The 13789-nt window shown below is 41.2% G+C and overlaps 1 protein-coding gene across 4 annotated transcripts in view; it reads left to right on the top strand.

The window, feature by feature from the left end:
• The window catches only part of LOC307216411 (scavenger receptor cysteine-rich domain-containing protein DMBT1-like), a 32532-nt gene that overhangs the window by 851 nt on the left and 17892 nt on the right, over positions 1 to 13789 (top strand). For all 4 annotated transcript variants that reach the window (XM_079976645.1, XM_079976643.1, XM_079976644.1 and 1 more), the window contains exons 2-7: positions 6895 to 6924; positions 8145 to 8292; positions 9736 to 9920; positions 11005 to 11040; positions 12449 to 12478; positions 13074 to 13100. In XM_079976645.1, the coding sequence (XP_079832771.1) occupies positions 6895 to 6924; positions 8145 to 8292; positions 9736 to 9920; positions 11005 to 11040; positions 12449 to 12478; positions 13074 to 13100 (456 nt within the window). The remainder of the gene's footprint in view (positions 1 to 6894; positions 6925 to 8144; positions 8293 to 9735; positions 9921 to 11004; positions 11041 to 12448; positions 12479 to 13073; positions 13101 to 13789) is intronic.

Genomic DNA, 13789 nt, shown 5'->3' with positions numbered 1-13789 from the left:
TCAGGGAAGTTAGATTTCAGAGAATAGTTTTGAGATGTAGACTAGGTAGATTTTCTAGGGAACTTTTTCTAACCCTCTCCACTGGAGGCTTGGAAGAAAAACAGTTTTCAAAAAGTTCCAGTTACAGATAGGTAGCCGTGTTGGTCTGCCATAGTCAAAACAAAATAAAAAAATTCCTTCCAGTAGCACCTTAAAGACCAACTAAGTTAGTTCTTGGTATGAGCTTTCGTGTGCATGCACACTTCTTCAGATACACTGAAACAGAAGTCACCAGACCCTTCTATATAGTGAGAAGGTGGGGAGGGGTATTACTCAGAATACTTCTGACATCAGGAATCACAAGACAGAGAAACCAGTAGGAGAACACTTCAATCTCCCAGGACATTCTATACAAGATCTCAAAGTAGCTGTTCTATTACAAAGGAATTTCAGAAATAGACTGGAAAGAGAAGCTGCTGAATTGCAACTTATTACCAAACTTAAAACCATGGAGAGACCTGGTCTGAACAAAGACATTGGATTCTTATCTCATTATACATGACAAAGCCATTTTTCACCTTCTCACCCCTTGCTTTTTCCTGTAAGACCTATTGCAGTCGTTAAGAGTCGTCAACAGGCTCATCACAGCTATCTGCCAATCACCCAATCCCACCACCCTTCTGAGTAATACCCCTCCCCACCTTCTCACTATATAGAAGGGTCTGGTGACTTCTGTTTCAGTGTATCTGAAGAAGTGTGCATGCACACGAAAGCTCATACCAAGAACTAACTTAGTTGGTCTTTAAGGTGCTACTGGAAGGAATTTTTTTATTTAGTTTTCAAAAAGGTCATTAAGAAGTTAAATCAACATTTTTTTTTGTTAGGAATCTTCCCAAACATATTGGGTGGTATTCAACTAAGTTTTACATATAGTAAACACACTGAAATTAATGAGCATGACTAAGTTAGGTCCATTAATTTTAAAGGATCTGCTCTGGGCAGAGGTGACAGCTTCTCCAGACTATTTAGGGGTCCTGTCATGACATCCCAACATCATGCACATGATATCGTGCAATGTTCTGATGTCACGCGTGTGGCACTGCATAGCATTCTGATGTTGTGCGACTTTATGTCACGTGCGTCCCCTCAATTGTCCAGAGAAGTTGGCCCATCCTTCTCTAAAATAAGATGGGGGAGAAAGCTAAAGTGCTTTGGCCCCAGACACTGGCACCCTTGGCTCTAGGTAAACACCACCTGGAGTCCAGAACCTCTGAGCATCAAATTTGTGCCCCTACTTATACTACCTATAGAACACTCAAGCTTGAAAGGCAGTTTTTACCTCAATGTAAAATGGATTAGATGTATTTTAGAGCGTAGCAGCTTCTTCAGCATGTGCCCAGTTGAAGTTCATGTTTTTGATGTGCTATGGGATCTCCCCTCCCGCCAATTGCCCCCAGAAGGTCGCAGCCATAGGCGCCAACTCCCTGGGGCCCTGGATGCCTAAGCACTCACAAAATTCACCATGAAGGGGCTGGGCACCCACAAAATTTGGTGCCAAGGCCATGCACGCTACATGGCACCCATGGTCCTGGGGCCAAGTTGGCACTCCTGGTCCCAGCAGATGTTGCCACAGGTTTCCTGCATGCACAGATTCAGGGTCTCCCTAATCATGGGCAATAGGATGGAAGATTCACTTCTAAAACCAGTTTAGAAGGATTGTGGAAAGTAAGCCCCTCCCACAATCAATCGAACTGATCATTAATCACATACACTATTCCCAATCCTAAGGGGGAAAGCCTCATATCTTACAGAGCCAAAATGGCACTCCAAAAATGAAAATGAAGGCTATCAATAGGTTTAAGGGAAACCGTAGATTTGCATGGAATTTACAGAAGAAAAGTGGACCAAGCATTCCACACAAGGGACGGTGTCCTCAGGGGCCAATAAATATTGACTGTTGGGGGCAGGTACAGAAAATCAAGGGATAGAGGGGAGCAATTTGATTCAGTTCACATTTAAAGGTGAACCTACCTACCATGCACTTTCTGAAACAATACACAAACTAAAACACAGCCATCCTTTGAGATCTTATTCTGTGGATAAATAATGCTTACACAAATGCATAGACTAGGATAAAGGGTGCCTAAGTAAGTGAAAATATGTAAGTGAAAATAACAGATGAAATGCATTATATTAGGGAAAACAGCTTTGCAAAAAAATGTGTACAAAGGGGCAAATGTGCATGTGTATATTAGGAGAAATTTGCACCAAAATGCCGATAAATTTTATGAGGACTTTAAAAATTACAAACTGAATTGGAAATGTGAAAAACTGAAAGGATTGGAAACATGAGGAATGGGGAGAAACCAAGATGCACAGATCTGCCCATTCCTAGGTAGGGGGAGCTGAATTAGAGTAGGGAATCTTGAACTGAGGCCACTGCACACGCCAAGATTTTTGTTGTAGGTCTCACTTATTTAAAACTCATTTTTAAGTAGTTGTTCCACTCCAGCTGGTTTGGACTATAAATTCCCTGGCTCAATAATGTTTTGTATAGTGATTAGCTGTGCTGAAATATATTTTGATGTGAGTTGCGACTATTGTTTTGTAGGCTCTCCTGGGCATCAGTCTTAAACAAGAACCACTGTGTGCCAGATCCTGCCACCCACACAAAGGGGGAAAGTTCGGAAGCCAGGAGGGAAGGTGTGGCTGGGGATGGGAAGAGAAGGTTGGCAAGGGTTGGTCAGTGCCAGAAATTTCCTCTCTCTCCCTGCCAGAAACAGCGTAGGTTGTTGCGTGACCATGACGTCTGTGGTGTGTGATGGTGTACTCAAACTGGTTTAGAGAGGAGGAATTCAATGACTTGGAAATGCTTTTCCTTTCCTACACATCACTCTTTCCTGTGTTTTTTTGTGCATTACCTATGTCATCACCCCCAGCATGGGTTGCATCCAATTTGAAAAACTTCCATTTTTTTAAAATGAACCAACCACAACTTACACATTTTATTAATTAACTAATTGGAAATGCATCATTTTTTAATATTAAGTGTCCAAGGTACTATGCTGTGTAACATTTTTGCTTGAATTGTATTTTACTCAACTCTGCCTTAAATAACTCTAGTTACTGAGTGTTGCTGTTACATTCAGGTCCTGCTTTCAGGCTTCCCACAGACAGAACAGGATACTGGACTAGCTTCATCTAGTTTCTGACTTCTGTAGTTATAGAGGTTGTCATAACTGCATTTGCATGGAAGCAAATATCTATGTCAATGCAAGGAAATCCCCCCCCCCCATTTGCCCAAATATTTCCTATTATGGAGAATATCCATTCCATGCAGCTATTTATGGCTGAGAAGGCATCAAGGGACTCTCCACCACCCCAGTTGGTTGTATTCCAGAAGCATTACTTTTGAATTCTTGAAAACCCTTGAGAGGTTTCTCTGAGCCTTCAGCCATAATTCTCAAGAGCAGTCTTCTTCAACCTGGTGCCTTCCAGACGTCATTAGCCTATAACTCCCGTCCCAAACAACATGAATAGGGCTGATGGGAGTAGGCTTCCAAAAACATCCAAAGAGCACCAGGTTGGTGAAGGCTTCTCCAAAGGGTTCAATGATGGAGGCTTGAAGATCAGCCCACCACCATTCACAGTGGGAAGAGATGCTCAGAACATCATTTCCTGCTGAAGCAGAAATCTATTGGGTCTTAGCCTTTTCAAGAGCACTCTGCCCTCTCTTACCTACTCCCTGTCCTCAAGGTGAAGTATTTTTGTGTGTTTGTTGGGGAAGAGGGAAGAGGCAACAGGCTGTGATCATCAGCATGGATGTAAGAAAAATCGAGGTGGAGGAACCAGTCCACTTCAGTCCTGCTCACTGTAATTCCACAGACCTAGGTGCGCAAATAGAGCACTGAAAGCATAAGCTGTGGGTCAGTTAAAGCACAACAGTTGAGGTCCAATTCCTTCTTCTGCACTCATCCCCCAGTTTTGAACACCCAATCCCAGACATCAGATATAGCTCTTCAATTCTGGTAATGTCTGGGTGAAAAAAAACACATATGGGACATCTCTTAATTTAATATCTATAATATCTATATTCACACACACGAGAGAGAGAAAGAGAGAGAGAGAGAGCGCACTTTATCGTGGTCCTTCGACCCAAAATACACAGTGCAACAATAGTACATATTAACAGTTATTAAGGTGTAGGATCAGCCTTGCTGGCCAACAGAGGAGCTTTAGCTGGTACATACTGATTTCTTATTTTTATTGCCTTTAAGAAGTGTAACAGTATCAAACTTATCCTCAAGGAGAACCTTGACATGAAATGGGTCAGTATTTCTAGGTTGTTCCGATAGTATTGGATTGATTAGATGCTGTGGAACCTGTTTATACAAACTACAGTTTATTAAAATATGTTCCATATATTCAGCATCCTGGGAACATGGGCACAGCCAATCTCGGTATGGGACACCAGTCAATATTCCCATCAGCACTTCAGATGGGAAAACATTTAATCTGACTTTAGAAAACAGATGGCGATAGTTAGATACAGTCAAATTCTTAAGCTTGGGAGATAACAAAAAACCCCGTAGGTATTGGAATCCTGACACAGATGGACCATGGGGCACATGTGAGCAAGATCGCAAATCACTAAAGGTGATATTCACAGTTTTGAGGGCAGTATCATACCCCAGGTGGGTAAGAAAAAGGTGGAAAGACCTATCAAAGAGGCCTTACATGCCGTGGTTTTTGACCAGGAGCCGATGTACTCCTCATTTACCAAATGAAGGAGTAGCCCGCTTCCAAAGCCATACATGAAGATTCTTAGCCAATATTTCAAAGCACTCCACCAGTGGGTAGGGAGAGAGAGGAATTACATGCTGCCAGGCTATAAACATTGTAAAAATTAGTTTAATAGCAAGGCTCAATACACTCATTGTTCTTCCCCCTGGATATTATTTACACATCTCCCAACTATTGCAGAAATAGCCTTTCATTGCTAATCATTATTTTTCATTATACTTTCCCGCAGTCATACAGAAGAAGCTTAGCCTTCTTTAATAACCTTTAAATGTATTTATATAAAACAATAAACTTCTCTATTAACCTTAACCTTTTTTAAGCTCAGCAGTAGTAGCTTTAGTAAATTCACTTATTAAATATTTCTATTTTGGTGTTCTTTAGCTTGTAGGACAAGTCTCCCCTTGTCCTACCTGGAGATGCTGGGAACTGAACCTGGGAACTTTTGCGTGGAAAGCAGATGCTCTGGCCCCAAGCTGTAGCTTAGCTGAGAAGGAATGGAGCTAGGGTTCTCATTGCCTTACATGAGGAGGGCCCCCTTAAGGGGTGCCAGGGGTGTAGGTGTGGATCAGTCTACCTGACATGATGGTTGCATTGCTATGCCACTGGGATGCTGAGCAACAGTCATAGTCATGTTTGCACATAGTCAAGACCCATGTTTATCCAAAGCCTGTGTCCCGTGTGTTCCTCTTTGACCTCTATGAAAGATACTCCCAATGGCAGGTGCAAAAGATTTGCTGTGGTGCAATTACTGTCTTCTGCAAATTATGCCTTCTACAGAGGTTTCGCTGGGGTTCTATGGAAGCATTTTGAGATTATACTAGCACCACTTCAGAACAAAAGGATTATGAAAAGGAGCTACTCTCTGTGTGGTTAAGTGGCAGTAATCGTAAATTAAATGCTATCAGATTTCCAGAAGCCAGTAAGGTTATAAAGATGATCAGAAGAATGATTCATGTTGTTTGAATTTAAGTACTAACATTCATTTCCTTAATACTAGTCAAACATTGTGAAATGCTGCTCTTAAAACAGAACTGAGTTTTGTTGAATAACGTCCCATTTCAAGAGTCTAAAAAGTAATTGTTCAAACTCCGTTCTTACACACACACACACACACACACACACACACACACACACACACCCCATTTGCAGTTTATACAGTAACATAAAAATTTGATCTGGCTGTGAGAGAAATCCTTTCCCAGCCCCAGTAGTGTAGCTAAGGGGGGGCAGGGAGGGTGGTCCACACTGGGTGGCAGGCTTACCCAAAGGGTGTCCCGGGTGTCGCACAGCCTGCAGAGTGCCCCAGCCACCACCTCCTGCTTGGCTGTGGATGGCCTGGAAAATCAGCATGGCCTGGAGCTCAGCTTATTTGCCCCACCCCATGGGCGGCTTGCCCTGCCCCTGTGGGCAGTGCATGCACCAGCCCTGGGCACCCAAGCGGCTTGCTACACCACTGCCCAGCCCTGTCAACTAGTGGCTAGCCTCTGTCTATAGCAATGTCAACCAGCAATCAAGGAAGGAGGGGGAGGGATGCAAGTTGGCAATGGTTCTTCTTTACTACTGCCAGCCGCAACAGTGCTGTGGCCTAATCCTGGAATTACAATCCAGGAGTATACTAGAAAGAGCAGGTTCCCCTCATGTATGTCACTCTGGCCCTGCCTCCAGAAGTGAGCTAGTGTTGCAGATTGGCCTCCAATGTACAACTTCCAACTTGTACAGCTACTGCTTTGAGCTCAGATGAAATGAAACTTTTAGCATACAGTGCTCTTATTCATTTGGGGTTTCTTTTTGTTTGTAAGAACACAACTTGATTGCATTTAAGACTGAAGCCCTACATATGAGACCCCTAAGATTTGTAACTGTATTCCACTATAATGGTTGCAGAAATTGGATTTGCTAGAGGAGTGTCCTTGTTCTTCTTCTTCTTCCTAGCAAAAGTGGCATATTTTTTGTCTTTGCAAGCATGGCATTCAATGAAGTCATTTTTTTCTTCTTGATGAAGAACATTTCCTGCTACATATTAAACCACATCAATTCAATGAACAATTTTGAAATTGTATTCTTGCAATGTTTTCTTGATTCTCTTTCCTCTCTCCCTTTTCTTTTAAATAGGAGTGAAATCTGCCACAACAGTAGCTAAAGGTAAGCAGCATCTCTTCTGCTACATAATATAATGTTGAATTCCAGTTCCCGGCATGCTGACAATATAGCATCACTTTCTCATGCAGAAATTTGCTAGTGGGTAGCCTGCAAACCCCTTCAGATGCTGTTGGAGGAGCCTAATTGCTGGGGCTGTGCATGCCCTATCTAGGGCCCTATCTGGCACACTGGAACCCAATCTGACCCAAGCTGATCTGGGTCCAACCCAGCCTGACCCAATATCTTGTGAATTGCCCTGTGATCTTTGGATGAAAGGCAGTATACAAATTTAAGAAATAATAATAAATAATAATGGGACGCAGGTGGCGCTGTGGGTTAAAGCCTCAGCGCCTAGGGCTTGCCGATCGAAAGGTCGGCGGTTCGAATCCCTGCGGCGGGGTGCGCTCCCGCTGCTCGGTCCCAGCACCTGCCAACCTAGCAGTTCGAAAGCACCTCCGGGTGCAAGTAGATAAATAGGGACCGCTTACCAGCGGGAAGGTAAACTGCCAGAGCAGCTTCGTCACGCTGGCCACGTGACCCGGAAGTGTCTCCGGACAGCGCTGGCCCCTGGCCTCTTAAGTGAGATGGGCGCACAACCCCAGAGTCTGTCAAGACTGGCCCGTACGGGCAGGGGTACCTTTACCTTTACCTTTACCTAATAAATAATAATAAGCTTGAAATCTTTTTTTTTGGGGGGGAGGGGACAGTTCTAACTCAAGTTAAATATTTGGCCAGAAGGGGAGAAGGAGAAGGAGAAACTGCCTCCCCCCCCCAACAGCATATTTTATTAGGGTACTAAATCAAACACATTAGATCCCCCCCCCAAATACCCATACCAAAGCATTCAGAAAAACCCTTGAATTCTTTGCATTCTGGCTTCTTGTTCTTATAAGAATGCCTACCATGAGCTGAACCGATCTATAGGCCTGTGCTGCAAAGAAAAGCTGGATTCACTGGGCTCGTAGCAGATCTAGTATTTATTCTTCTGACAATGGCAGCTCTCTGCTTAATGGTGCAAAGATCACCTGGCTTCATGACACACAACAGATGTGATGCTGAAGATGGCTGAAGAAAACAGAAGGACCACATGGAATTCAGTCCTTGTGATTCTGTCCTCAGGGTCTTGGTCAAGCTGGAAAGTTGTTACTGGGATCTGCTTTTGGAGGGGTGGGGGGAAGCAATGCTTTGACACAATACTCAGCGTTTATTTTTGTATTTGTTAGGTAGCTACAGTTGTGGCAAGACTTTCACAGATCCAACGGGGTCATTTTATCCCACATATTACACTGGTGGTGGAAACGTCGTAGAGTGTCTCTGGACAATTGTTTCATATTATAAGATTCCTATAGTGCTAACCCTTGATTATTTCAAGTAAGTCCTCCGTTGCTGAAAGCTAGTGTTTTGTACTGTCAGCATCTCGCTTGTACTTTGGCAATAGGTACCACTGAAGAGGAAATTATTTCGTCATGCTTCCTTTCCTCCTTAATCTTTTTCTTCACTTTCTGCTTCTCTTTTTCCACACTTACCCCTTTTCATGTTCTCCTGGTTCTTTCATCTTTTCTTTTTCTTTATATGTTTGCTTGTTTTGAATAACTAGAGCAAAAGCATGCAGAATTGATATAATACATAAACTGATTGATTTGACATTTTTTAAAAAATACCTTGTGTAAATCATGTATAAGGGCTTTTCACCTGAGCAGCTTGTTGATGGATTGGGTTCATCTGCAAGGTGTGAGGGAGCTGACACCACCACCCTGTTGTGGGTTACAGGTGTGCCAGTTTAATTTATTTTTCAAAAATTTTCATCATTACTAAAATCACAAAGGAATAAAAGCATGCATATCCTTAAAGCATATATGTGAAAGATTGTCTCATCCCTTATATACTCTATCACTTTGCTCTGCCAAGAAAGAAAGAAAGAAAGAAAGAAAGAAAGAAAGAAAGAAAGAACATTTTCCAGTTTCAGAGTCCATTCCAGTTGTTCTGTTATTTGCAAAGTTAGTAAAAAATGGCTGGCAATTCCATAAGTGCCAGGGAATCTGGGTCAACTATGGCCTGCATATCTCACTTGGGCTGTTGAAGCTTCTGAGTCTTCATTCACAAATTTAATAAAACCAAAGTGAGCTGAATGCAATGTGCCAGATGTTGATTGCCTTGGGAAAGGGTGAGAAATGGAAGTCTTTAAGGTGACCATGTCCTGTGGGCTCATGCATATTATATACTAAATAAATAAATGAAGTTTCCAAAATTCCCTACAAAACAGTGCTCATGACTTCTGTGGGAAAATCAATATTATGGCCACACTAGGAAGTCTAGCTGTCCAGAGCCAGCACTCATCCTAGAGTTCTGCTGCATATATTTAAAGTAGGAGAGGAATGATGTGCTGGCTCCAGGTCTGTCTCCCATTGAGACATTGTGAGATGCATTCCAAAATCTTTCCTCCAGAGCCTATTTCTTACCAACCAATGAGACATTACATTAATCAAAATGCTACAATATTTAGTGCTACAAGGCCTTTATATGTCCTACTTATCTGGGAGCAGGTCTCAAGGAACTCAAGAGTACTTGCTTCCAATTAGCCATGAATAGGATTTTGCTGTTGATGTGTTACAACAAAAAATTAACTGAACTCAAGGGGTCACAAACCGCAGGTGGGAGAGGAGACAGAGTTTTTAAAGTTAAGAATGTGAGGAGAAAATGAAATCATCAAAATCATATAAATAATAAAATCATTGACATCGTCATCTGATACTTTTGAATGCAGGAATTTCTTTGCCTTGTACAGTATGACTAATGACACTTTTTCCTCCACAGTTTGGATTGTACTAGTGAATACATTCAAATCTATGATGGAATGGTAAATCATTCAGCACTACTTGGGCAAACATGCGATGGCCCAAGTCAGGTATTCGTTTCACGTTCAGGCCTCATGAAAGTTTTACTCCACAGAGAGTCCTATCGTGCAGGCTCTGGCTTTTTTGCCTATTACGATATAACAGGTAACCCTGGAACTCATACATTTACTTTCCATGCAGCTGAATATTTTTGCTTTTCGTATGCAGGAATAGAATTTTGTAGATTGGATTAGAATTTGACATTGTGGGCGTTTGCTTCAGGATTACAATAGAGGGGCTTTAACGCAGTAAACAATAGGGTTGTGCAACAGTTCACTAGATTGGCTTGTATCTGTACTTGTAATGGGAAACAATCTACTCTGCTTCAGAGCCACTCCGTCTTTCCAGTTTGACTTCTTGTTCCGAGTCTGAATTAGACCTTTCTCCCCATTGATTATGATGGGGAATTTAAACATGGCTGAACGTTTTCCCCTTTTCCCCAGGAATGGATGACAGAGAAAACAATGCCTCTCCAGAGAGCATTAAGCCTGCCAAATTGCAGGCAGTGCAAGGCCTGGTTTTATCCCTACTACAAAGCATATGCAGGTTGGATGGGGAGCTGATCTGCGGTCTTACCCTCCACACATATGTTCAGTGTCACTGTTTTGATTATCTGGAGAAGGCCCGACTCATTCACAAACTATTTCTGCTCAACCTTTTCAGTGAAATTTTGCCTTTTTTAGTCTTCTCAGATCCAGAACTATGCTACTCGTAAAAGCTGCCCAAACCCCTATTTGTTTCCATGGTTTTTCATTTTGTTTCCTCCAGTCTTCCTTCAAATGTTCATTTTTTCTTCATAGGGAAAGCAAAAGTGCTAAATTCGCAAATAATTTTTTATTAAAAAATTCAACATTTTCACTGTATATTTTGGAAAGTTGTTTGTTTCACTATCCATTTGGATACTTCTTACAATATTATAATGGTTGTTCTGGACATCAAGAGACAAGTTGGGATACAATTGGATGCCATTTGGAATCAAGATGGTTGCCACACCATGCAAATGTATACTTATTTCAACCACTCATTTTACAATTGCTCCGATACAAGTTTAAAATATAAATGTGGTTTTGATTTTAAAAGAGCAAATATTTTTAAAATCTAGGTTGAATCTTGACATCTGCGGGACATTATAGCATTAACAATTGCTAGAATGTTGACTGTTTTATAAAATGATGTTTTTTATTTATAGATCTGGCAACCTCACCAGCTCCTGAATTAACAACAGGTAATGAAATCTGCTCACCTTTTTTTTTAATGTAGGGAATATGAAGGTCCCTGGGCATAACAGTAGGCTTGGCAGAGTAATGGTCATAGGTAGTAGTCAACTAAATTTTACTGAGAGCATATCCATTTAAATTAAGAGTCCTAACTTAGTTATGTTCATTAATTTCAGTGGGTCTACTCTGACCAAAATGTAATTAAATGATACCTCATAAATGCTCTAGCACTTGATAATGTTGAGGTAATGAGGTTTTAGCATGGAAGAGAAAATAAAGACACAAACCAAATAAGGAACTATTGGAAATTTAACATTAAGTTATTGAGAATCCTGAAATCCAAACAAGGAGAGATAATCTGTTGTAGAAAATATCAGTAATAGCAAGGGAGAGAAAATGAATTTGAGCTGGAATCAAGAAGTGAAAGAGAATTCAAAAGGTACATATTTTTTTTCAGACTTTGCTTTGCAAAGCTCTATATTGATTTGTTTTGTAATGCTTTGTTCTGCTATTTCCCTAAGTTGTGGAACTAACTGAGTACAGAACTGAGATATACCATTCCCATTTTAAATCAACACAGACTTTATTTGGTATTAGGTAAAAAGTCATTGAATATACATTATCTGAACATCACTTACCTGTCCAAACTTGGGGTGGTAAATGGGAGCATAGATAAAAACAGCATACTTTCTTGGCATGCATTTTAAAAACTAAAGGGGATGAACGTTAATGGAAATGAGTAAGTGAATGAAAGAATGAAAGTTTGTTGGAAACAGATGTATTTATTCTTGCTTTGTTGTTGTTGTAAATATTCTTTCATCATGAGGTGAAATCTAATGTTGAATCAGTGCTTTTTTCTTAAAAAAATGTTTAGGGGTACTCTCATTTTCCTACTCATATTGAAATATCGCCCCTCAATGAGGCCAAACTTAGATTCACAAAATGTTTAGGGGTATGTGTACCCCTGCGTACCCCCCCCCCCGAAAAAAACAGGGTAGGTTCATTTATTTCAGTGGAACTACTCTGAATATGACTAATGTTGGATTTCTTATCACCTTCTGATAAGAAAATGAGAGTAAACAGGAACAAAATTAGGACAAAACTTGAAAAATTGTGATATCCTGGTTTATTTTAGTATGTGTAGAGCCAAAACACTGGATCCTAAGGGCCACATATCCTCTGTTTCATTTAAGGATATTTACAGTTTTCTTCAGGACAGCAGCTAACCTTGGTCAAAAGCCCTCCTATGTTTCTCTTCAGTGTTCTAAGGTTGTTAAGGTCTAAACACACTTAAGTCTCTGTTGCTTGTCCATTTATGACAACATGCTGGGGTGGTAAAATGCTTGTTATTCAACTGAACTTTACTCCACAAATATTGATCAAGGTTGCTTTTCTTATCAAATTCTTCTCTCACAGCTCCAGGGTTGACAACCGAACCCGTGTATAGTAAGTTTCCAATCTAAATCTTTATTGTTATACTTTGTCCAAAAAGGGTATGACTTAGAGAGAAGCAAGTCTTCAACTGAATAATCAAACATTCAGTTGCAAATCTGTTGCCTTTTCTCTGTGTTCATGCAGTTAAGAATAATGAATACCCAGTGAAGAGGGCCCTCTTGAAATAGAAAACATACTTGTTATGGTGTAAAAACACTGCAATCTCTGTTAACTGAAGGGCTTTACAGGCATTTGGACTTATGTCCACCGCCTTTCTCTTCTTCAAGGGAAGGCAGAGGCAGCAGGGGTGATTTGAGAATAGCCCTCCCCTCAGGCTGTAGCAGGAGCAATGCAAAACAGGGCACCTCAGTCCTAATCTCTCTAGGCCAGCGATGGGACACCTTTGGTTCTTCACTTAAAAGTCCTTGACTTATAAATAAATTAATTACTTTTCTGTTCTTCTGTATCTCTTCACTACATTTGCATGCAAAATTCAAGTATAAGATATAATTTTAACTCTTCTGTGTAACAAGTAGTTCATTTTTAAAAATGAACATAGTAGAATGTGGATATTTAAATTTGCTGACCAATGTTCATCTTTCTTTAGCAACAACTCTTCCTCCAGAAACCACTAGTGAGTACCAACCTTTCTGCATGTAATTTTGCCACAGTGAACAGCCAAGGGAATAATGTAGTTTCGGGCAGAAGATACAGCATGGAATTAAAACGCAGTGCCTTCTTACATCCCTTATAATAATGGCATCTCAGGACCATCTGAGTACAATCGTGGTTGATGCTCTTTGGTGCTGAAAGAATGTAAAGCAGGAAGACCAACAGCAGATGGAGCCAGAGCACAGTCAGCTAGGCAGCTTCCTAGTTGTCCCCATTCTTCTCCTTGCTCAGCTGTACAAAGCTAACACTGAGACTAAGAAGGAGGAAACTGACCAGCAGTACCACCTCCTGGACTTGCACATAGGATGGTGGGCAGGCAGGCAGGGGGTGCGGCTGACAGCAGAATGAGGTTGGTGGGGCAGTGCCCCATTTGCTTTCACAAATCAGCCTCCACCACAGGAGCCTGTATGAGTGTTAGTGAGAAATGACCCAAAGGTAGATTAATATTTGTTTTGACACAAAGTAGAAACAGAATAGGCTTTAAGCCTTTCAAAAATTGCATATGCAAACACACACACAACTGAAAGCATGGTCATCTTGCACTGGGATGTAAAGTTAACATTTTTGTTCCTTGCTTTCTGATCATCGCCTTCTGAGAAATCCTATATTTCCAGCCCCCTGAAATGGGTGTTCCCAATGTGCCTAGGTGAA

Source organism: Podarcis cretensis (genome assembly GCF_951804945.1).
Source record: "Podarcis cretensis genome assembly, chromosome: 5".
Classification (NCBI taxonomy): Eukaryota; Metazoa; Chordata; class Lepidosauria; order Squamata; family Lacertidae; genus Podarcis; species Podarcis cretensis.
Note: the sequence above shows the minus strand (reverse complement) of the source record. Positions and strands in the feature narration are given on the sequence as shown.